This window comes from Pseudorca crassidens, chromosome 10 (genome assembly GCF_039906515.1).
Source record: "Pseudorca crassidens isolate mPseCra1 chromosome 10, mPseCra1.hap1, whole genome shotgun sequence".
Lineage (NCBI taxonomy): Eukaryota > Metazoa > Chordata > Mammalia > Artiodactyla > Delphinidae > Pseudorca > Pseudorca crassidens.
In genome coordinates this window covers 5,022,682-5,047,369 of record NC_090305.1, presented here as the reverse complement: position 1 = coordinate 5,047,369, position 24,688 = coordinate 5,022,682, and the positions used below count along the sequence as shown (strand labels likewise).

Here is a 24,688-nt window from a genome sequence, read left to right as displayed (position 1 = left end):
ACGTAACTCTATAGTCTAGATTTTTTATTCCTAAAACTCAGACATTAAATTTCATTCTTCTGTTTATCATACTCTTTCATGGATATGTATTTTATCTATAAGTAATGCAGCTTTTATGTATTTGCTTTAATACTCTTGACTATAGGGCTGACTTCTGATTAGCAATTAAATGAGTCTTCATTTGAAAAAGAATGAATGAATTTGGCTGTATTTAAGTCAGAATTCTGTTTTGTGTTAGAGTTGTAGAGTGGCAACATTGAAGCACCTGGTGTAATCATGGTTTCCTGTCTCTGAACATGGTAGCTAATCCTGCCACTGTATCCTCATGTCCCTCTTCTCCCCTACCCTGCCAAAAAAAACCCAACCCCCAAACAAAATAACCCATACTATTCCTCGCAGTATATAATGTGATTTGTGTCCAATACACTGATGTGAACTAGACCCTAAACAATTGCTGGACATTTTGGTTAATCTTTATTTATTAAGCAGTAAGTCAGGCAATCAAATCTATGTAAAATTAGCAGTAAATGTTATTAATAAATCCTTACTTTTTAAAAGAAAAATACTTAGTGCTTGAATGTTAATTTTCATAACTTTCTTTACCTTGTTTTCATAATAATCAGCATTTTTGCTATAAGTTTATGTATTAGGTATAAGCCAGTTTTTCAGTTATCTCTGTGTATTCAGAGTCCAATTTTTGGACTGTAAAATTAATATTCTGTTTCTTATGTAAATAATTAGGTGGGTTTTTTTGTTTTGTTTTGTTTTTTTAAAAGAATAGGACCAGTGGAATTGAATCACCTTCTTACTTTCTAGCAGTTTGGCTGCAAATACTCAAGGAACAAAGTTTGAGGTTGTTAGCTTAAATGGGATTGTGTGTTTCTGTTTTGTTTTATTTATGCCAGCTGTTTAAGTGTATTTAGCTAATAATGCAGGGATCTGCCTGCATGCAACATTTCAGTAATTATCCCAACTTTTGTTTAATGTGGAAATAAGTTTATTCTTTAAGATTTGATTCCCCAAATGAAAATCATTGTAAAAGTAGAAGTTCTTACTTGGTCTACCAATTGTATAGTAACATATGAAGCTTTATAGCAGAGGAAAAGGCCGTTAGAGACTGAAAATAAGTAATTGTGCAGATTTATTCCTTATTCTTTATAATTAGTGTAGACATGATTTTCCTGTCTCATTAAAAAAATATTTGAGGAATATGTTTTAGGACTAAAAGAGAACATGTTTATTAATATATTTAAGTGGGTAGCTTGATGGGCGGTTTTAATATTATAGTAAATAATATAATGGAACTCCTTTACAATAATGTTATTATGTTCTCTTAGCGCAAGAGACCCATACAGAAGGTAGAGACGGGTACCTCGAGTCAGAGTGATGTTGACATGAGCTGGATTCCTCAGGAAACTTTGAATCAGATCAGTAAGTACGCTTACAGGCTCGCCTGGGAAACTTTTCTCTTAAATGGAAATTAAGTATCTTAGATTTGGCAAAAAATGCTTGGTCAACACTCATCTTTTCATGGCTTGTACGAATCTAATATGATGAGCAATGAATGCATCACATTTTTATTCTGTGCACTGTATTTATGCTTTAATTTAGAAATGCTTCCACATCTGCAGTTTGTATACAAATGTGTGAACTCTCTATATTCCTAACCTTTTTCCTGTCTCTCTTCTTTCCTGTTGCTTCAGTGCAGAGTAGGAGAGGTGAGGCAATTCATCTTTTTAATGGTGTTTGTTGTGGTGTTGGGAGCTGTTGTTTGTGAATACTTTACAGCAAGTTTATTGAATAAGGGAACAGTTTTCTATCACCATATTTATTAGAAAAACTGCCACCTACCCACTCTTTGTGAAAGAATAACCACAGTACTGCCTGATAGTTTACCTAACGTATATTTCAGTTTTTATTATATATGCAGTTGGTTAAATATTAATCTTTATAGAAGAATATAGATTTTTTTCTCAGTTGTAATTGGACTTTTTAAAAACATTTACCATAAAAGCAGTATGGCTTCATTGCTTTTTTTTTAAACAACTTTTAAAAATTTTATTTATTCATTTATTTTTGGCTGCGTTGGGTCTTCATTGCTGCACGTGGGCTTTCTCTAGTTGCAGTGAGCGGGGGCTACTCTTCGTTGTGGTGCTTGGGCTTCTCATTGCAGTGGCTTCTCTTGTTGTGGAGCACGGGCTCTAGGCGCACGGGCTTCAGTAGTTGTGGCACACGGGCTCAGTAGTTGTGCCCCAGGGGCTTACTTGCTCCGCAGCATGTGGGATCTTCCTGGACCAGGGCTCAAACCCGTGTCCCCTGCATTGGCAGGTGCATTCTTAACCACTGCACCACCAGGAGGTCCTGTCCTTTTTTTGGGTTGGGGGGGGGAAGAAAAAAAGTTCAGAGATAACCTCCTGGCTCCACGAGTCCCATTTTCCATAAATAATTGGTACTTACGTGTTAGTCTAAGTGTTTTCTATACGTGTACCAGCTCATATGTCTATTGTGTCTGTGTGTGTTTACACAGATGGCATCATGTGACACACAGTTCTACAACCTGAGTTCTTGTGCCTTGGATGTCTTTTTTTGATAATTATATATTTACCTTATTCTTTTTAATAACTACGTAGTATTCTTTTACAATTCTTTTATATAAATGTGTCAGAATTAAGCCTACTCTATATTGAAGGATGTTTGTTATTTCCAGTTTTTTGCTCTTAAGATTAATACTCTAATGAATATTCTTAATATATAAAATTACGGGCTAATTTAAAAAATTAAGATGTAATTGACATATAACATTAGTTTTGCATGCACAACATAATGATTTGATATTTGTATAAAATGTGAAACGATTACCACATCATCTAGCCAACAGCACCCCACACAGTTACAGATTTTATTTTTCTTGTGATGAGAACTCTTAAGATCTGTTCTCTTAGCAACTTTCAGATATACAGTACAGTGTTGTTAAGTGTAATCACCATGTTGTATATTAAATACTTGTGACTTATAACGAGAAGTTATAAGTATTGACCCCCTACTCCTATTTTGCCCACTCTCCTACCCAGGATAATTTTTTAAAAATTAATTAATTTATTTTTGGCTGCGTTGGGTCTCTGTTGCTGTGTGCGGGCTTTCTCTAGTTGTGGCAAGCGGGGGCTACTCTTCATTGTGGTGCGCGGGCTTCTCATTGCGGTGGCTTCTCTTGTTGGGGAGCACAGGCTCTAGGCACATGGGCTTCAGTAGTTGTGGCTCGTGGGCTCTAGAGCGCAGGCTCAGTAGTTGTGGCGCACAGGCTTAGCTGCTCCGTGGCATGTGGGATCTTCCTGGAACAGGGCTGGAAACCGTGTCCCCTGCACTGGCAGGCGGATTCTTAACCACTGCGCCACCAGGGAAGTCCCTAGGATAATTTCTTAAAAGTAGAATAGCTAGGTCTAAGATTATGCACATTGTAATTTTTATGGAAAGTGTTCCATTTCCTTCCCGAAGGGTGGTGCCAACTTACATTCTCAGTAATGTGTAATATTGCCCGTTTCTCCTCCCCTCTTACTAATCATTCTCACGTGCTAAGTATAATAAAATGTTTTAATCTGCCAGCATGTTACAAAATGGTATCTCATTTTCATTTGCAGTTAGGGATGCGGTTTGGCTTCTCTGTGCATATTTGTTGGCTACTTACTGTTTCTTTCCCTGTGAATTGGCTGTTCAAGTGCTTTCCAGGTTTATAAACGGACTTGGCTTTCTGTGTTGAAATGCAAGTGCTGTCTGGTAGGTGCTTTAGTAAGAGCATAGGAGGGGCCTTCTCCAGGTAGGAGAGTAGGGAGGTCATTCACAGAAGGGGTTGACATTGGCCGATTCTTGAGTTCTGTGAGGGGGAGTCTTTTTTATGTGCTCTGCTACAGCCTTCTGACTTCCCTTCTAGCCAAATGGCAGCCATCGGATACTTAAAGCAGAGAAATAACAAATTCATGTTTTTTTAAAAAAATTATGTGATAGTCTCATGGAGGCTGGCTAACAGGTGGGAGCTAGTGGACCCAGGGATACCAGCTAGGTGATTGCAGCCAAGCATATGAGGACCCATTAGGGCCTAAGCTGAGGCAGAAGTGAATGGGAATAAAAGGGAAGAGAAAGATACTTCAGAAGTGGAGCTGGTTGGGCTTTCAGTGGCATTTTGGTAGTTGCAGGAAGGGAGGAGTCAGGGTGCTCTGAGTTTGGGCAGCTGGATGGCAGATGGTCCCATTAACAGCAGGGACTCTAGGAGGAGGAGTGTCTGTGCACAAGGAGAGAGGGGTGTGCGTTGGATGTGCTGGGTGCGAGGAGCCCGTGCAACCCCAGTGAGCGTGTGGAAGCGTGTTCGGAGCACAGGCGGGCCAGGATGCGGAGACACTGGCACAGAGCCTAGGCGACAGCTGAGGGTCTCTGCAAGGACAGGCTTCCCACACCAACCGGCATTCCGTGTGGCGGGAAATGGAATTGGGCGGAAGTGTAGACCATGGCCTCTACAGTGCAGCAGGATTGCTTGTGTAGACTGGGAGATTGGTTTCATAGTATCTTTCTCCCTGACCTGTTATTCATGAACTTAAAAGCTGAGAATTATTACACTTACAGAGCAAAATTCCAATCATGTATAACTGTACTTTCATTCAGTAAGTATTACCTACAGTGTCATAACACTATGCTAGGTTCTGAGTGGTATGTTAAAAAGAAGCTAAGAATATATGTATTACTGTTTTTCAGAGTTTACATTTCTGCTTGAGGAAAATAAAGCACACATGTGAAATAGTATGTGATTATGTGCTAGAATGAATAATGTGGACAACTTAAAAGTTAGGAAAGGGGGATCGTATTTAGAGTCAAAGGAAGTCTTTTGAAGGAGAGTATCACGTGTCTCGGGTGATGAGTCTCATTCAGAGTGTAAAGGAAGAAGGGTGGTTTGAAACAATTTGACCCCATTACTAAGTGGTTTGAAACAATTTGAGCCCATTACTAAGAAGTTTTTTCTTGTATGTTTTGCATTTCAGAGTAGGGTGCTTCAACTTCCCTGAGGTCTTTTAACTGTAAGTGACAGGTTAGCTGATTTTAATAGAAAAATTATAGGATCTTCGCTAAATGCTGTTTCATATGTGTACATAGGGAAACCTTCATCAGAGGCTGTAACTATGAAGTCTTCTGTGTAATGTGACTTTAACTCAGGGATCTGTTAGAAAACTGTGACATGTATCTCATTAAGTAAAAAGAAGTCCATCTGAAAGTTATTTATATAATATTTCCCCACAGGTGAGGTAGGAAATTAGATTATGCAGTCCGAGAAAGTGGAAAGGGACCAGTTTAACTTTCTGCTAACATCTTGCCTTTCTCTTTTCTAATATGAAAAAAGTTGCAGTGAGTTACCATTTTACTACAATTTAGTCTTTTTTTAAATGGGCAGGGAGGCATTTTCGGATCGGCCCCATTTCTTCAATATGCGACATCATGTTTAAGGTTTTCTGTTTTTTTTTTTTTTTTTTTAAGTTTTTTAGGGTTTTGGGGGGTCAGAAGGAGGCGGTTTCCTTTGATGACTGAGAGCACCATTATACACATTTCGTTGTTCTTTGCTGAAATGAAATGCCACTTTCTAGGCTGTTGAGGCATTTGGAGCCATTTTCCCCAAAGCTGGATGACTCCAGGCTGCTCTCTGTCTCGTTTGCCTGCTGCTTAACTCTGATGAGCTAGACATGTGGGAGGGGAAGGTTTAGACTCACTGTTAAGGTAAGTTGGATCGGCTGTCTTCCTGATGGAGTGAAATTCATGTGTGTTGGACGAACAGGCTTTGCAGGTTCTCCGAGGCTCTTTTTTGCGTATTCCTGTATTTAAAACCCTGCTGCAGGGGGTTGACATTGTTGGGAGTCAGTAATGACCATTTCACATCCATAGTAACAGCTGTGTCCACACAGGTGGCTGCTAGATTGTGAAGCATTTTTTGAAAAAAAAAAAAAAAAAAAAGATTATTCAGCTGCTGCTTGTATTTAAAAATTATTTAGGAGTAGGAGACGCAGTAATTCGTAGGCAAACCTTTCTGAAAATTTGATGAAAGTTGTAGGCTTTCTTTGTCAGAACAGTGCTTCTTTGCTCAGCTTTAGGCACTGGAGCCCCCAAAACACATCATTACCAACCTACTTAATAAAGTGCTGAGGCCAGCTCTCACGTGATAGTTCAGTCATTAATTCTTAAGCAGTTTTTAAAAAAGAATTTTTAGCTTCTAAATATTCTTTCTAAACATTTACTGTATATTTTTTTAAGCTGGAAAAATAATTGTAATGTGTAACTTATTCCGCAAGGAACTTACATTCCTAATAGGTTAGGTGCTCCTAGAAAATATGAAAAAGACAATGGTCAGAGAGAAGACAGTCTTTCACTTTTTTTTAAAGAAACTTCTAGATGACTCCTTACTGGATGGAAGTGGAAGAAACTCACCGCCAGTTTATTTTTTGCTTAATAGACCACACTAAGACTCTAACATGAGAGAAAAAAGTAAAAAGATACTGCTTACATGTGTAGGATGCTTTTAATATTGATGTACTGTATAATTTCTTTTAACCTGCTGCTCATTTCAGGTAAATTTATGAAATTACCAAAAAGTATGCAAACTACATGGCGCTGCCTTTATAAATATTAAGTCTTTAATTTAATTTGTAACCAATATAAAATTTTTATGCTATCTGTAAAGAGTTTACTTATGCATGTATCACGTATAAACATGCTGAGCTGTAGAATTCAGGAAGATTTTGTATGGTAGCTTCAACATCACAGTGATCAAGATTAGATCTTTTCCCACCCTAACTGCAAAAAGATTTAATTGACATATAATGAATGACACATTAGTTCCAGGTATACAACATAATGATAGATAACTTGTACACATTGGAACGTGGTCACCACAGTAAGTCATCATCTGTCACCATACAGAGATACCAAAAATATTTTTGTGTGTGTGATGAGAACTTTTAAGATTTACTTAGCAGCTTACAAGCATGTAGAGTTTCATTTTGAGTTACCTCTTGAAGGATTATTTTAAAAGGTTAGTGAAAAAACCTATGCTAGGTAAGAGGCATTTATTATTAGATGGTCTTCTTGCATGTGTGTCGTTTTCTTAATGGTAAAGTTGAAGGAAAATGCTTTTGAATTGAACACATACATGACAGCCAGGCAAATCAGAACTTTCTCTTTTCTTCCAGATAAAGCTTCACCCAGAAGGCTGCCCCGGAAACGGGCACAGAAGAGATCGGTGGGATCTGATGAGTAAATGTTCTTTGTGCAACAATTCGGTCTTTACTTAACCCGCCCTAATGTTTTTCGGCCTGATGGGAATTAGTGCAGAGAAGCCATATCACCGTAGGAGGCAACTACTACTTATGTGTGGACTGAGCAATCAGAGTCTGTGGCGGTAACATTGCTGAAAATGCACTGCATTTATTTTTCTAAAGTAACAAATTTGGTTTTTTTAAAACCATTAAAATCTGTGTGAGTGTGTGTGTATGTATGTATGTGAGCAGTTGGTCTTACCAGAATCATTGTTGAACTATCTGAAGCATGCCTTTAGAATACTAACTATAATGCTATTGTCTCTTCCTTTTGGACATTTTCTGGCATTTCCCCCCAAAACTCAGCATTTGCCCAGTATGACTGTAGACGTCCTGCCCTGGACTGTTTTTAAAGAAAACAGTGTTTCTCCTTTAGAAAAGCGCAAGTCCCGCTTGATGGCGCAAATCTGCATGTTGTCGCTGTTCTACAGCTAGTGTTCTAAAGGCGCGAGCCGGCCAGCTGCTTTTTAGCCGCAGAACTGTTGGTATTTTGCTGCTGTTTACTGTAATGCGCACCTTCCGAAACCTGCCCAAATAAGGTCAAGGAATTTGGGGATCTCTAGCACCAAAATTGTGAAACATGAAAATTCTGGTTTTGATATATAAAACCAACTTCACTCTCTTTTTTTATAAGAAAAAAGGTAACATATGTGGAAACTGAGTTGTCCACTGTTCTATTTCTGACCCAAGAGATAAAGCTCTGGGATTTTTAGACCACTCTGTTTGTTTTTTTAAGAGAGCATTTTTCTCTCCTTAATAGAAGCATCTTGCTTTAGAAGAGTTGCCTTGGTCTACAGACTAAGCAAACTTCCAACTAATCCTAAACCTGTTAAAGAGTTGGATAACTTTTAATGGTTAACAGTTGTTAACCGATTGTTTTTTATCTAATCTTTGGGGTATTTTGGTTGTTGATTTTTTTTTCAAGTTAATCTGAAGAGCTCCAAAATTTTAAGCACTTAAGATATCAGAACCAAAATTAATTGGGCTTCATAAAATCCCTCTTAGTTGCCCTTGCCCTAGGTAGTAAATGAAGTTTGGCGTTACTGTCAGGCTGGATCAGAACCAAAATTAATTGGGCTTCATAAAATCCCTCTTAGTTGCCCTTGCCCTAGGTAGTAAATGAAGTTTGGCGTTACTGTCAGGCTGGATAAGCAGCAGAGTAAAACAGTACGCACACATCCAAGGCTTTGCCCTCTGTCTTCAAGTCATATTCTCCCACGTACATTTTGTAAGGGAATGGTAAATGACATTTTAGTAGCTGTGTAATTCCTGATCTGTCTTCATTATAATGAACTGATCCCTCTTTGCTATAATCCCCACCTGCACCCACTCCCACACAAAAAACAATGAAGCAACACAGTGAAAAACCTTTCCAAGTTGCGTAAGTCCTCATCTGAGCCAAAGACAATGACAATAAAAACAAGTTACTGTAGTGCTTCCCTGGTGGCACAGTGGTTGAGAGTCCGCCTGCCGATGCAGGGGACACAGGTTTGTGCCCCGGTCCGGGAGGATCCCACATGCCGCGGAGCGGCTGGGCCCGTGAGCCATGGCCGCTGAGCCTGCGCATCCGGAGCCTGCGCTCCGCAGCAGGAGAGGCCACACCAGTGAGAGGCCCGCGTACCGCAAAAAAAAAAAAAAAAAAGTCACTGTAAAGCTGTTAACCGCTTTGCAAGTAGGGCTAAGGTGTCAAATTAACTATATTGGCAATGCTAAGCTAAAGAAGCTTTCTATACCTGTAATATAAAGTGTTTTGAGTTTTTAATTGGGCTGTATGATCAGTAGTTTATTTTGGAAAGCTCTGTGAGCTCTAAGAAACTGCATGGTTTTTATTTGATGTAATATAGGAGACCCTCCACCTTCTCAAGGAATATTGATATATTTCAAAACATTTTTGTGAATGTCCAAATTTGTGAAATTACTAGGACATAATGAAGTAAGGTGTAATCAAAAAATTTAAATGACCTCTGCAGAGCATTTTATTGAATTCCTGGTGATACTTAGGCAATGGGAAAGCCACGCTGAGTTACAAGTGCCAGGCCTTCTGACTCCTGAGTAATCTGCCTTATCTGTACTAGACCTTCCATATCTGAGGTTCCAATTAGTGCACGGAAATTATCTGTCATGTTTTATTTTTTAGCACAGATTGGGAACACTAAATTCTTGAGTCCTCAGATGCCAGGGGTCTCTGTAGTGTCAGTGTTTAACAGAAACTAACTCCATAATGAATGGAATTCAATTCCACACATGGTTTGTTCAAGCACACTTACTTAATAAGTAGCCTGTTTTTTAAATGTCTTTTTTAAATGTAAATATTTGAAGTTTTTATTTGTTTTGATATATTAATTTGCTACACCAACTATGGTTTCAGAATTCATCTTCTGAACAACTTGGTTCCAGAGTCTGTAAACTGAACTGAGAATCTTGTGTATTAAACCTGTCACTGGGACGTGTGAGAATAATGTGTTCATAAAGCATGGATCTCACCTTGGTTGTGCAGCTGCATCATTCATTCCATGGTCTTACGTAGTAAGTGACTTGTAAGACTGTTCCTGCCCCCTTGAAGAGGGAAGTGGTACCTCCAAGGTAGAAGCCTGAGGAAAACAGAAATCAGAAGGAAAGGATCATTGACTTGACTCTAGTGAAGTTTTTCATTTTAAATAAGCTTCAGAAAATAGTGACTTTGATAGGAGGAAAAGGCAAATTTAGATCTTTAAAAAAAAAAAATTTAAAAAGCCACTGACCTGAAGGTGTATTTGCAGTTTATGAGCCTGGAAGTGTGTTTTGGCTCTGTTGGGAAGAAGCAGACGGTGGTGATGTGATGTTGAAGCCTCTCCTTAATGACTGGTGCTATTTTGGAGGTACAGGAGTACACAAATGTAACAGTATGTGAGGCCCTTATATAGCATTCATCTTTTGTGGTACAATGATATCCATACCCTTGGGATGAAGGAAAATTTATTTGGCTAGAGCATTTAAATAACGTAATTTGTTTTTTAACCAATGAACTTGGCAGTACACATCATTTCTGCAAGATTTTGATAAATTACACCGTTGCATTTGAAGACATTTCCAGATACACTTGAAGTAATTTACCACAGTTTTGGATGGCATCATTTATAAGCTGTAAAATGAATAAATTTGCTCTAATTTTATTAAATAAAATCTTACTTTTCTTTGAACTAGTATCTCCAGCTTAGTGAAGAGCAACCTGACACATACACAAGACCCTGGTGATTCAAGTGAATGGAATGTAGGTTCTGTTGTCAGGCTCATCTGTGTTTGTAAGATCATCATCCTTAGAAGAGAAAAGGAGGCAAGAACAAAACTTGGGGACTGAACATCTAAATAATTTCTTCAGGACTCTTACTCCTTTTTCATGTCCACAAAAGGCTGGACTTGTAGTTAATTACATAACCTGAAGTTTTAGAGTTTTTTTCCTTTGAGATTTTGGAATCATAAAGGAATATGATCAGGGTTTGGGTACCATTTAGCTGCTTTTTTATTTTTTTTAAGGCAGTAGGAAAGGAACTCATTTATTAAACATCAGCCCTGTACTGTGTTCCATTGGGCCTTTCCATTTATCATCTCATAAACCTTCACAACAACCCACTGAAAGAAGGTGATACAGTTCATTTTATACACGTGGGAAAACCCGAAACCTCTGAGTTTAAGAAGCTTGTGCGAGGTTTCGTACTGACTGGATTCAGACCCGTCTTACTCTGGATCTTAAACATTCTCTTCCCTGCACCAGGTTTAAGATGGAGACTTTATAAAACCAGGCATTCGGGCAGCTTAAACAAATACTTGGTTTTCTAGAATCCAGCAACTAGCAAGTTCAAATTACCTCACGGCTATTTCAAAATCATGGTTAAAAACATTTTCTTCAAGGTGGCTTTTCTAGTTTTGATTGAATTTTCAAGGACTGAAGGACTCACCTTCGTGTTAGAGGTGAGAGTGATGAGCTCCCTGTTCTTGGGCTATACACACACACGGGGATGGAGCTGGGAAGCGGGTTAGGTATCTGTCGAGTCTTCCTGTTCAGACAGCGGTTTCCCTCAGTAGGGCACAGTGGAGCATTGAAAAGGAAACCTAGCATCACCTGGAGAACACAGGAAGGACAGCCCTTATTTAAAGTTCAGAAATCACAGCCAGAGATGATTTGGCTGGGCCCTTCTTGACCCCCTGCTGCCCCTCACGTGGGTTTCTGTTACGGTACCTGTGAACGATTGATCACCTCATCCCGTCTCGTTGGCCTGTCTGCTGGGCCGTGATCTTTTGTCTTGCTGGCCTTTTGTCCCCGGCTTCTAGTTCACAGCCCTCACGTGGAAACCTAACACAAGGGTTTGAAGAAGACAAGAAAACGTGGGCCAGTGTTTACTGGCCGTCTTCCAGAGGACTGGACTCCTGATAACCCAGTATCTACTGTTGGCAGTTCTGTGAGGTTGAACAGAGAGAGCTGGGGTCCTGTGTGGTGTGCCGGCCTGGGGATCAGGACGGAGTCGGCCCCGGCCGGGAACCAGTGGTGACGGTGAGAAGGCAGCTCATCTCTGGCGTCTCGGGGTGTTTTTTACATTGAGAAATACCTGGAAGTCCCAGTTTGATTCGTACCATTGCCAAATACAACGTTAAGTGATTTTTCTCCTTAAATCTAGTTTACTTAGCAAAAAGAAATAGGACTGAGGTGTCGAATGGACTCGTGTCGGTCTGCTTGGGTTCAAATCCCAGCTCCCTCTTCTGAGTTGGAGGCACTGGGCTTCAGCCTGGGGTGCCTGACCCTCGGGGTTACCAGGTGCCGGGGACACGGCCTGGCACGTGGGTGAGCGATGCCACAAACGCCGTGTCGCAGGAACGGCCTGTGAAGCGCGCGCAAGGCAGGTGCGGGTAGTGCCTTTTGGGCTTCGTTGTGGAGTGATGGTTAAACTCGACCGAATAGAAAAGTGAAACAGTATTCGTTTTCAATGAAAGAGTAAACGCCTTAAGATGGACATGTAAGGGGGCCAGCTCTAATAACGGGTCTACTAATGAACCAGCGTTACGGGGCTGCCCGGGGTGTTACAGCCTGCACACGCAGCTCCCCGAACACCTGGGGAGGCTGCACACGTTCCAGTGATGCCATCGCCTGCCGTTCAAAAAACATTTATGAAACGCCTCTCAGAATTTCTTACAGCCTCAGACTGAGCCACCCAAGATAATCGGTCTTGACGTGTTTTCAGAAACCCATTGGTCCGATCATGCATCCGAATCACATTTGTCAAACAGGTGCTCGAGCTCTAAAAGCACGTTACGGAGGAGCGTGAGGACGTGCTAGTGGGCAGCGGCGCTCGGGGAGCAGATGCGTGTCAAGCCGCCGCGCTTCCGCTTCGCACGCCTTGTTCATCCGCCCGGCCCGCCGGCTCCGGCCTGGATCCTGCAGATGGGCCGTGCCGCGGGGGACGCACAAGGTACCTTACCGGCTTCTGGTCGCGCCACGTAGGATTTGCTTGGTGGTTCCTCTCTGAGGTAGGTTCCTTCGGTGGAAGTCAGGGTACCTGTCAAGCGTACGGGAACGCCCGGCCGCCGGCTCCAGTCTCCCGAGTACGCGCCGCCATCGCCCGCGGGGCGGGGTCCTTGGCGCCCCGGAGAGCGGGCAGCAGGCCTGCGGCGCCGGGCACTTGAGTGTCAGAGTTGCAGTACTTTCCGGTCTTGCGTGACTTTCTCATCCTGTTCACGACCGAGTGACCGTCTCACAGTTAAAGCACCGCTACGTTTTTAAAATGTGCCCCTGCGAGGGGTGGCCTCTGTCCCCACGGAGTGGAAGCTTGACCCGGAGCAGCTGAGGCTGCCGTCCTGAAGCTGCAGGGCGCACGGTGGCGCGAGGGTGGCTCCAGCGGGGGACCTGCCTTTCGTCGCATTCCTCCCGGACAGCACACCTGGTGGCGCCTGAAGACTCTCCTTTCAGGGACCAGCGGCGAGAGGTTGTGGCCGCCCCGCCGTGTCTGTGCCTCGAGGGCTTTCCCGCGCCCGCTGCCCGGGGCGCCTCCGTTCCTGGCACCAAGTCCCGTCTGCAGCTCCTCGGGAGACTCCCGGCCTGGCCTCCGTCCCCTCGTCCCGGCTTCTGTCCTCCCGTGCCCCTGGGCGGAGACCTTTCCGTCCAGAGTCCGGCGTGTCCTCTTGCCCCTCTGGCTGTTCCGGTTCCGGTCCTCCTGGGCTTCGGGCTCCCCCTTCACTGGGCCTTCAGTCTTCTAACTGCTTTTCAACCCAGCTTCTGCCCCAAAGGCCTCTCCTGGCATCTCCGTTCCCTCCTCGCCAGCCTGTGCATGTCCGCTCCCCGGCCTTGACCTGTGCGTCTAGCTCCTGGACGCCGGCCCTTGGATTCCCCCTGCCCTTCTAACTGCCCGTGATTCACTTTCACTTAAATGTTTTACTGTAACCCCAAACCGACAAGGCACAGATACGTTTATTTCCTCCATGAATCTCTCAGTCTGACTTCTTGTCCTTCTTCAGTAACATGACTCCTGTTTATCCAACATTAAATCTTCAAGAGGCCCACCAGGTACATTGATTTGCCCTTAAGTATTTAATACATTCTTACTAATTCACCTCTGCTATGAATTAAATTAGATTTCAGTTCTCTCCATTTCAAAATCTTAACAACTTAAGAACTTTAAAGAAGTCCGAATCTATTCAGTATAGGCAAAATACCGCTGGTTCAAAAGACTCCCTTCTTTTTACATTTCCTACTGCACTGCAAGAGGTCTTCGGTGTTTGCTATTTTAATTCTAGCGGGCAGTGTATTTTAGTCAGGCTGTTTATGACAAAACGTTCTTCTGCAGTGTGGGTTTTATCTGGTGACTGTGAGAAAGTTATCTGGCCACCTTTAGGACTGACTAGTTAATGAAACATTTGAGAAAAGTTCCTGCTCAGTGAGTTATCGAAATCACAGTTTTTCCAGTTTGGTAAACCCAAGAACACCCTTTTTTCTTGGTTATTTCCATTGGTCCAACCTACTGCCTAAACTCGTCTTCAAACGCATCTTTTTAAAAAAAATTAATTTATTTCTGGCTGCGTTGGGTCTTCGTTGCTGTGCGTGGGCTTTCTTTTTAGTTGCGGTGAGCGGGGGCTACTCTTCATTGCCGTGTGCGGGCCTCTCACTGCGGTGGCCTCTCTCGTCTTGGAGCACCGGCTCTAGGTGCGCGGGCTCTAGAGCGCAGGCTCAGTAGCTGTGGCGCACGGGCTTAGCTGCTCCACGGCACATGGGATCTTCCTGAACCAGGGCTCAAACCCGTGTCCCCTGCATTGGCAGGCGGATTCCTAACCACTGCACCACCAGGGAAGCCCCTAAACGCATCTCTTTATTTGCATATCCCTAATTAAGGCTGATCTTGAAAGGATTTGCGTTCAATACAAAATGATTTGTAAAGTACCAGTGCGTTTTACTGCTAGGTCTTCGTCTTTGCGAAGCACAAAGTGCATCTAAAATATTAAGCAGAGAAAGGAAGCTACGATCTTGATCTTAATTTCCCTCTGGAATTTGTAAAAAGCTTTACATATTTTCAACCTACAAAATTTAGACATTTCAAGTAACAAGTTTTGTCTTCGAATGAAGAAGATTTAAGATGAGCTTTACATGTGCTGTTTGGCTGTGAGCTCTTTAGACTTTTCAAATGATGGTCATAAGACACCCCCCCCCGACACACACACACACACACACACACACACACACACACACACACACACACACACACACACACACACACACACACACACACACACACACACACACACACACGTGTGCGCATATTAAGTTTCGGTTCCCAGTAATTAGAGACTGCATACTCTGACCGTTTAAACGTTTTTAAGTAGGCAGAGATGCCTCTTTGGTTTAACTTCATCAGTATATCACTGAGTCAGTACCGAACATGTCCTTCTTTTCATGATTTTGTTGTAAGTGGCAGAGCTGAATTAACGTGTTCTTCATAGAAACAGGAACTTTGGATTAGAAGCTGTGCATACTCTGGCCTTTTAGTCTTTGTAACTGTAATATTTTTAGTCTTCTCTGCTGAAGGGAAATGAATCAAAAAATATTAGGGCAGTGAGAACCAGCATTTTAATTTCTTCTCTACAATATGGCTTGAAACACTCAGTATTCAGTAAATTTCAGATTAGTCCAGAGTCTGAAAAGAAATACACAAAATGCTAGAGCAGCTTTTGTGGTAGAGTGGTGGATTTTTTTTTCCTTTTCAAAGTGTTTGTAATGTGCTTATATTTTAGAATGGAAGAAATAAATACAAGTGTTAAATTTATTTGAGCCTCCTACGATGAGTATAATAATCGCGATGGCTGTGGGCAGCTTGGCTGTAGCCCAGCAAGAAAGTGAGCCCATTCGAAAACTTAAGATGTTTCTGTCGCTTTACATACTCAGAGAAAATCAAGACAGATTGGTAGAAAATCCTCAAAAGATGTTTCCTTGGACGGCACCCAGGTTTGCTTCTCATCTGTTACGCCTTCACATTAATAAACCACCTGCACCTCCATCTGGGCCTGTGTCAGCCTGTGCTCGGCACTGCCGGCCCTCCCAGCCCTGGTGCCCACACGGCCCCACCCCCCGCCGTGGCAGTGACTCCCTCTGCCCAGACGCCCCCTGCATCGGCGCCCCCCACAGCCTTCCGTCGTCAAGGGCGCCTGCCTCCCGATGCCTCGCACCACCCTGGGCGTCGGCCTCGTCCCTCCCCGCTCCCTGGCCCTTCCGCTGCCCGTCACCCCCTTTTCGAAGCTTAAGCTTCAGGACAGCAAGAATTTCCAGTTACTGGGTCCCCAAGTCTTGGAATGGTACCTGGCATGTGGTAGGTGTTTAATAAATACGAGTTAACCTCACAGCCCTGCAGTGAAGTAGGCAACACCCCCGTCTTGCAGATGAGGAAACTGAATGTACGAGTCCAATGACGTACTGAGACGCGGTTGACTGTGAAGTGGCAAAGCTGAGACTGGAACGCAGGCTGGTCTGTGTCCAGAGCTTTCACAGAATTCTGTTGCCTCCCTCGTAATACAGAGGTTCTCCCGGTGGCCGCCCAGTCCCCATTCACTGAAAACCCTGGAGAAAGGAGGTCGACTTGCCGGCCTCATGTGCGCAGTGAGGATTCTAGGGAGGGACCGGGGCTGCAGCTCCACCAGGAGGCATTTACCAAACAGAGCCAAGGAAACTGGCAAGTGAGTGCCCAGGAGTTGCCAGGAAGGTGGCTCAAGTGAAATCCCGTGGGTGAGTTCCAGAAAAAGGAAGTGAAACAACAGGGGTGTCACAGCCGAGCTTCACACAATCAAGTTAGTTCCCAAATCGTGAGTGAAATGTAACCTTAAATAGTTTTCGTTAAACGTATAATCCAAGCTTGGCAAATTATATCAAGTTGAGACAATGAGATAAGCTATCAGAGGTGACAGCTCCAAAAAGGAGAGTTTCAAGTCCAGAGGCTAGCTGTGTCATTAAGACTTAAAAAAGAAAGTTGCTAATTTTCTTATAAGGGAATAGTTCACTATTTGCATCATAACTTTAAATCAGTAGTATTCCTCCTCTGCAAGAATCCTCCAAATGACAGGGAAACATTTTCAAGCAGAACCCTAACTCCCAGGCCCCCTGAAACCTGTCTGCGCGGGTGTGTTCTGCTGCCCTCTGCTGCACACGGGTGGTACAGCCATGACGGTTCATTCCCAAGGCATCGCCAGAAAGACTCAGTTGTCCTCCCCTAAAGCAAGCCAACTACTCCAGACACCAACCCACAGGCCTGGGCATCCTGTGCTCCACTCCCGCCCCAAACCAAACGTGGGACTAAAGTGAAAATAACTGCTTTTGCTAAGACGTCAGTGAAGTGACTTGGATTCAGCTGAGTGATCATGTCACCTGGAGAGCTGGCCACACACAGCACGTGCTCTCTGGAGCCTCGTCTCCCAAGAGGAACTTGGTCTCAGACAAAGCCACTGCCCGTCTGCTCTGCCTGCATCACGTCCACACACACACGTGTTTACTTCGGATGCACTCGTGAAATACTTCCTCTCATTGGACAGGAGTATGATGGTTAACAGCCCTTGTTTGAATCCAGGCTCACCCACTTAGCAATCTTACACAAGTCACCTAATTGGTCCCACCTGTTTCTTCTTCTCTAAAATGGGGATAATTGTAACTAAAATTATTAGTTATTAACGTTCAATGAATGTAAAGCCCTTACTATACGCCAGGTGTTTGGCTGGATTTGTTAAAGATACTGCATGTGAAAAGAAAGCTGACCCCAGTGCCTGGCCCAGAGTAACCTAATTTTCACTGCTAGGAATGTATTGTTTTTCCTCATTCCATAAACAATGTTCATTTGTCAGCCAACTGAATACCATCATTATCAACTTTTTTTCCCTAGAACTGTGAAATTCTGTTTAAAAGGTGTGGTCCTGATATTTTTCCTGTACTTAATAGAGCCTCATATAATATTCGAGCTGGAAAGAATCCAGGTCATCTAGGCCGGCTTTCTGGCCACCTGGGCAGGTGGCCGATCCCATCTGTGGACAGCTCAGCTAGCAGACAGTTCTCGCTGGAGCCCAGATCGACCGCCTTGCGGTCTGTGTCCTAGTTCTGCCTTCCGGACCATCTTTAAAAAATCTGCTTTCGTGTGTGTGTGTGTGTGTGTGTGTGTGTGTGTGTGTGTGTGTGTGTGTGTGTGTGTGTGTGTGTGTGTGTGTGTGTGTGTGTGTGTGTGTGTGTGTGTGTGTGTGTGTGTGTGTGTGTGTTAAAGGGTCCAAAATGATTGCTTGAGATAAAGGATGAAATCATTGCCATTCCTTCGCCCTCCAAACGAACCACTTCAACACTTATTTCTTGCTCTTAGGCGGCATTCACCAACCTTGCTGCCCATAAGATTGGGGATGGAGGAGGGGGGGTTTGCTTAGGGCGCCGTGGCCAGAGCTGCTGATTTTCGCTCCGGGCCAGCGCCCAGGAATCTGCATTTTAATACCCGCCAGCGGTGCTCCCACAACTGCACTGCAAAACAGTCGCCAGGAGAGTCTGGGTCTCGCTTGATGGTCCTGCTGGCTGCAGAGCGGTGAGCCGGCCTGCCCTGCTTGCCCTCGGGAAGCCCTGGACTAGCTTGTGGCAGGACAGCGCACGCGCCACAGCCAGTGGTGTCAGCCTGGACCTGAGTGGCCCCCCTGTCCTTGTACAGAAATGGGGCTGCTTCACTGCCCCCCCGCCGTTGTCTCCTCTCGTGTTGGATGCCTGAGGCCAACTGAAAATGGTGGTGGGACGCGGCCCTGCCCCGGCCCTGGTCCCCAGTGGGTGGGCTCCCCACGGTCGGTAAGCAGGGGACACACGCAGCGCCCACGTGGTGGCCGTGCCTGCGGTGCCACCGCTGGTCCAGTCCCCCGAACCCCGGCCACGAGGCGCCACCGGGACCCTCGGCGATGGTCTGGTCCCTCCCACGGCCTGCAGGAGCCGGACCCAAACCTCTCGTTGCGCGTCTGCGTCTCCGTCCGACCTCTGAACCCAAGCCCGCACTGTCCCCGCTGAGCTGCTCGGTCCATCCCCGCCCCCAGCCTCGCACGCCCTCCCTCCGCCTACACGGGGGCGCCGGTGCCCTGCCCTTACCTGCCCGTCCGGCACCGAGTCTGGGAGCAGCCTTTAACTTTCATAGTTTGGAACTTGGAGAGAAGCTGCGAAACACTGCAAAGGAATTCCCCACACCCTCCGCCTTCACCCAGATCCTCAACTGCTGACTTTCGCTACAGACACACCTGCACGAGACGCGCACCGTCCCTGACCCCTCCCGGGAACAGGCACGCTCTCTGACCGGGGGACGAGCCACACTGCTGCGGTGACTGCCAAGCCACAGGCCACGGCCAGCGCTCAGCACCTGGCCCAGCACCGCCCCCGGCCCGTCCTCCTGCCTCGGGAGCCCGTCCGGGTTCACGCGTTCCGTGCACTTGTCACGTGTCCGTGGTCCCCTTGGGTCTGGACGATTCCTCGGCCTTTCAGGACATGGGCGCCTTGAGGCAGTGCGGGCCTTGTGTGCTGCGTCCTCGTGACTGCGCTCAGGTCACGCCCTTTCGTTAGGAGCCACGCGGCAGGGCTCCCGGCCCTTCCTGTCCATCCCTGGGACGTGGGTTCGGACCGCGGGCAAAGGTGGGGCCCTGCGTGCTTTCCCGGCCCCTCCTCCTCGAGGGAAGCTTCCCGGCACCGGGGCTAGGTCAGCGGCCTGGCCCATCACGCCCCGGGCACCGGCCGCCCTGCCCTCCCTCGGGCTCCCAGTCCAGACCTGGCACAGAGCGGGTGCTCCACAAAGGTCCGCTGAGTGAACGAAAGAATGAGGGAGACTCTCTGGGAGCCGCTCTAGGTCCAGAGCAGAGCCCCCCAAACCTCTCCGCACGAGCCTGGGTGCGTTTCTGCTTTACGCCTGGAGCATGGCTACGCTTCGGGCTTCGCTTCATGCCGGATTCTCACTCAGAGCATGAAAGTCTGACTAAATCCCAATAACGATTTCTTCTGGGAGTCACAGAATAGACTAATTTTAGAAAGTGGACCCCAATCCGAGACTTCTCCATTTGTTTCTTCATGGGGGGCGGGGTGGGGGGAAGGGGATTCTCTGGGGCTTTTGTCATTCGCCCCGGCCTCCCTGCGCCCCCGACCCCGCAGGGAGGCCGCCCAGGAGCTGACCGTCTCCCTTTGATGTTTCAGACGCAGGAAGGGGGAGGCGCACTGATGTCGCCAGCCCCCCCGCAGCGCTGCCACCCCTCGCCACGCGGGCGGGGCCCCGCCACCGAGGCTGCTTGCTGCAGAAAGACGCCGGCCCCCCTCCTGCACCGCTCTGCTCCTCGTGAAGGCTGGGGCGGCGCTGGCCCCTCGGCGGGATCTGCGGAGGAGCCACCGCCGGGCTGGCTGGGTGGCAGGGCTCAGCGGCCTCTGCGGAGCAGCTGCTGTGCGGTGTCCTCCTCTGCCCGCGGGAGGATGGGCCACCGTCCCCACCGGCGAGGACGCGTGAACCCGGGGACCCACGCCGCCGGGTCCTCCGTTTGGCCTGCGCTTCCCCGTCACGGGGACGGTGACCCGGACAGGATGCCAGCCCGTGATGTGGTGGCTGGAACACACACCTTAGCGGCCGCCGGTGTCGACTTAGGGGATGTTCAGAGACGAGCCGGGCGGGGATGAGTGATGCTTCGTGTGGGCACGCGCCCAGGTGACGGGGCCCTTCCTCCAAGCGGAGGCCCGCGTCTGTGTGTTGGGCTCACAACTGGCTCTTATGCTGACGTGAACTGAGTTGAACTGCACTGAATCGAATTGGATGGAAATAAATTGAACTGAAAGGCTACCCACAAGCATCCACCTCTTGCTGAGTGCCAGGCCCCCGGGGTCAGGGATGCACGGGACCGTCCCTGGTTCCTGTCTTTGCACCAGCCAGGCCGTAACTGTGCGGCAAGAGCATGCCGGGCCGGGGGCGGGCTGGGAGGGGGGCACGAGAGGCGTGGGACTGTCGGGGGAGATGCTCTGAGCTGCGCCTGCAATAGCAGAGCAGGGGGGACGTGCAGAGACACACTCGCACGGAGGAAGCGCATCTCAGGGGTGGCCCGTAAACCTCACGTGTGGAATCACCTGGAACATATCCCAGACCTACAGCAGAGTCTCGGGGAGCTTGGCCCAGGGATCTGCATTTTCAAACAAACTCTACAGGTGGATTCAAAGTTTGAGACTCGCTGAGGGGAGGGGGTGACAGGGGGCCAGGCAGTGCTTTTCAGGGGGTGGGTGCGTCGGGGTCATTCCCGAGCCAAGAGACACTTCAGAGCACGTCGGCCCCCCTGAGAGGCTGCTAACTCTCTCCCACACTGCGCCTCCGCCCTGGAGTCTAGGTGTTTGCTTTGCTGATAAGCTTCCCAGTGGGTGAGGCTGCAGCTGGGACACAGGTTTGGAAGATTCCAGCCAGAGCGAAGGAAGCCCCATGGTTCTTCTCAGGCTCTGGGGAGCAGACGGTCGTGATCTTTGGGGCACTCGGATATGACCAGATGCACCTTCCTTCTCTCCACACCCATCCCAGGTCTCAGGCCCAGGAGCACGGCGCTCAATACAATCACGAAGTGCCTGGTGCTCCCGGACCTGAAAGTGAGGCACCCGAGCCACGCTGCCCAGGGGCCCCAGCCGGGCAGGCTGGAGGTCTGAGATCCAGGCGTCGGCAGGGTTGGTTCCTCCTGAGGCCTCCCCCTCCTTGGCGCATAGATGGGCATCTTCTCCCCGTGTCCTCACACGGACCGTGCACGCACATCCCTGGTGTCTGGGTCCAAACTTCCCCTTCTTATAAGAAGACCAGTCAGATCAGATTAGGGTCACCCTAACTTAATCACCCTTTGAAAGGCCCCTCTCCAAATACGGTCACATTCCGAGGCGCTGGGGGGGACACAATTCAGCCCATAACAGGCAGCATTTCCTTAGCTATGACCCTGATCATATACATGGTTAAGGGCTTTGATTGTCTACGTACCATCTCTCAAGTTGAAGCTGCCCTTCCTTTCCTCGTGGTCCAATTAGCTTTATCTTCAGATAAACATGTAGCATTGGCAGAAATTTTTAGATTTCTCAGCAGCTTTTTGGTGAGCCTCTAACTCTAGTATCAACACAAAATTAAACCCTGGGCCCAGAGCTTCCCAGCTGACGCCAACCTTGCAGTGTGACAATGCAGAAGGCCTTGCCCAGCACCCCTGGGACTCCAAAGGCAAACCAGGACCCTCATCAGCGAGCGCCCCTCACCCACGCCCTGGGCCTCTGGCGTCTCCCGCCTCCCTCGATGGTTCCTCGCGGACCGCAGAGGAGCCCAGGCCCCGCCAAGCCAGCGCTCGGGTGGGGAGCCACCGTCGGAGGGAGGGACGCGGCGCAGGCTTGGCAGCAGCAGTCCCAGCTGCGATGCCCCCTCCCCGACTCAGGGTCCCCGCTGCCTTTCAGAAAATGAAAGTCTCCAAACGAATAGATGACGGATGACAATTTTGCGTAGCGTGTGGAAGCACTCACAGAGGTCATGTCCGGGAGACTATGAAGCCTTTCCTCTATAATTAGAAGGAGGAGGAAGGCTTTTCCGTCCCCAGCTCCGTGTGACTACGGCTGCCACCGCCCCGGTCACGGCACCCTCGAAGGGCCTCCCTCTCCCCACATGTCCCTGGTACAGAAGCTGAGGGTCTACTCGGTGAAGGCCTCAGGTCTCAGGGAGGCCTGGGGACTATTATTTTAGGCGGCTTCTATGCACTTGAAGCTCTGTAGGTACCTGATGTTTTGGGAAATGGGCACTTAACACCCATTCTGGAGATAAAGACATCAAATCCAGAGAAGCCGAGTCACCGTGGGGCTGGGATTTGAACCCAGGTCTGTCTGGCTCCGAATCCCATCAGCTGTCCCTGTGTCGCCCTCAGGACACTCTAGGCTGGGCAGGTCCAGCCTTCGGCACAGTAGGAAGCTCCGGGGAGCTTTAAAAGATCTCCGCGTGGAGCCCCACCCCCCAGAGACCGTTTAATGGGCCTCAGGTGAGGCCCCATCGCCAGATGGAACAGTCCCCAGGTGACCGTAATGAGCCGCCCAGGGAGAAGCCCGGCCTGCCACACGCAGCACCTGCGAAGGTCGGAGCCACAGCATATGCTCCCTGCCCCCCCGTCAGTGGCTGGACTCATTCACTGAGAACTCGCATGTCCACGTGGCCCGGGCAGAAGCCCCAGTCCTGGCGCTGACCTGCTTGACGGATGAGACCCAAAACTGTGTCCCAGACAACATGGCCGCAGGGCCTGCCCACCCGGGCTCTGTCCCCATCTGCAAAACGCACACCCCAACGTGCAGGCGCCGGATTGAGGTTTGACGTTTGGAGGGGACACAGGATAACTGCCCCACGCGTCCTCCAGTCTAGCTGAGGAGACACAGCTCAGCTAAACAAAAGAAATGGGGAAAAAGGACAAATACATTCCACCATATAAAAAGAACCAAGCAAGTGCCCAACTGGGGGGTGCCCCATCGGGTGTGTGGGCCCGAGCGACGGTGGGCACAGGGAGGAAGAGACAGGTGTTTGCTATCGAGAGATGGGCTGATTGTGAGCCCTGCCTGATCGCGCGCGCGCGCACACACACACACACACACACACACACACACACACACACACCACAGCACCCCCCCACACACACACCCCCACCCCCAGCTTCAGCGCGAAGTAGGTTAATCTTTTTGCACGGCCAGAGAGAGTGCCGTTTCGCGGCTCTGCAGGCACAGGGAGCGTGGTTTCTTTGCCCCAGGGGTAACCCCATAAAGCTGCTTGGAACCCCCTTTCTTCTCTCTCTCCCCCTCCCCAATGACCTCAGTGATCCCCAGAGCTTCAGCTCCTACACAACTCAAATCCGGCTGCAGCGCTCACCTGTCCCCTCAGCTGCAGACGCCCCACCTGGATGCCTGCCCACTGGACGCCCGCAGTGGGCCCCGCAAACTCCCCCTGCTCCAGGCGACAGCCCCATCCCCAAGTCCTCCTCTGCGGAACTTTCCATCCGGGCAGCTCAGGGACAGCCGACTGGCCCTCTGCTCCAATACTGGCATGTGAACCAGAGGTGGGCATGAGGCTCCGGCCAGAACGGGTCACTCCCGGGTCCCTGGTGAAAAGGAGCAGCGGAGTGGCTGAGCTGGGGAACAGGAGGGGGGCGGACGGGGGTCAGAGCGTGGAGAAGGCGGCTCTAGCACCGGCCCTGGGGTGCCTGCACCGCCGAGCGCCAGGAGCCCTCCCGGTGCAGCCACTAACACTGTCCCATGTCTGCATGAGCCGGTCCGAGCTGGCTTCTGTCCCTTTTTGCCATCAAAGGCTCCTCGAACAAGATGAGCCCACGGCCTCCAGGCCCAGCGACCAGCTCCTGGCCGGCCCCCCGGCTGCCGTGGTGGCCGCCCCGACCCGCACCCCGGCGCCTCGTCCCCCCGCGGCGCCCGCGCCCCGCTGCACCCCTCCATCCCCCTCCAACCCCCTCACCTGGGTCCGGACGACTTCAGCCATTTCCTCCCTGGGACTCCCGGCTCCGCTCCGCCCTGCGCTCCGCCGCGGGATGTTTCTAGAACCAGCTCTGATCCGACAATCGACCTTCATCGACCCCCTCCTGCCTCCAGGACCGCGCTCTCGACCACAGCTCTAATCCGCGGGCTCACGTGCGCTTCTCGCTGTCCCCGCCAGCGCCCCGGCCCGGGCCACTCAACGGCGTCGTCCCCTCCGAGGGCGACTGGCCTGCGCCTCCGTCCCCCCAGGGCCCCCCCAGACCCCGAGGCAGCGGAGTCTGCGCCTCCCTCACCCTGCGGCTTCCTACCAGGCTCCGCAGGCCCCCGGCGCCCGCAGGTGATGCCTGAG

At 48.4% G+C, this 24,688-nt stretch overlaps 1 protein-coding gene and 1 long non-coding RNA gene across 5 annotated transcripts in view; one reads left to right on the top strand and one right to left on the bottom strand.

The window, feature by feature from the left end:
- The window catches only part of SSR1 (signal sequence receptor subunit 1), a 19,134-nt gene extending 11,616 nt beyond the window's left edge, over nucleotides 1-7,518 (top strand). The window contains exons 7-8 of the mRNA XM_067751943.1: nucleotides 1,338-1,431; nucleotides 7,218-7,518. Coding sequence (XP_067608044.1) covers nucleotides 1,338-1,431; nucleotides 7,218-7,285 — 162 coding nt within the window. The 3' untranslated portion in view covers nucleotides 7,286-7,518. The remainder of the gene's footprint in view (nucleotides 1-1,337; nucleotides 1,432-7,217) is intronic.
- On the bottom strand, nucleotides 1,889-24,688 carry LOC137231534 (uncharacterized). 4 transcript variants are annotated; one of them, XR_010946646.1, is made up of 6 exons: nucleotides 24,320-24,688; nucleotides 11,560-11,673; nucleotides 11,279-11,442; nucleotides 9,828-10,638; nucleotides 5,745-5,940; nucleotides 1,889-2,366 (listed from the first exon to the last, which is right to left on the bottom strand). It is a non-coding gene; the product is annotated as an uncharacterized lncRNA (long non-coding RNA). The 4 variants fall into 4 exon arrangements; XR_010946648.1 differs by lacking the exon at nucleotides 5,745-5,940 and having other exon boundaries at nucleotides 9,828-9,934; nucleotides 10,085-10,638; XR_010946645.1 differs by lacking the exon at nucleotides 5,745-5,940.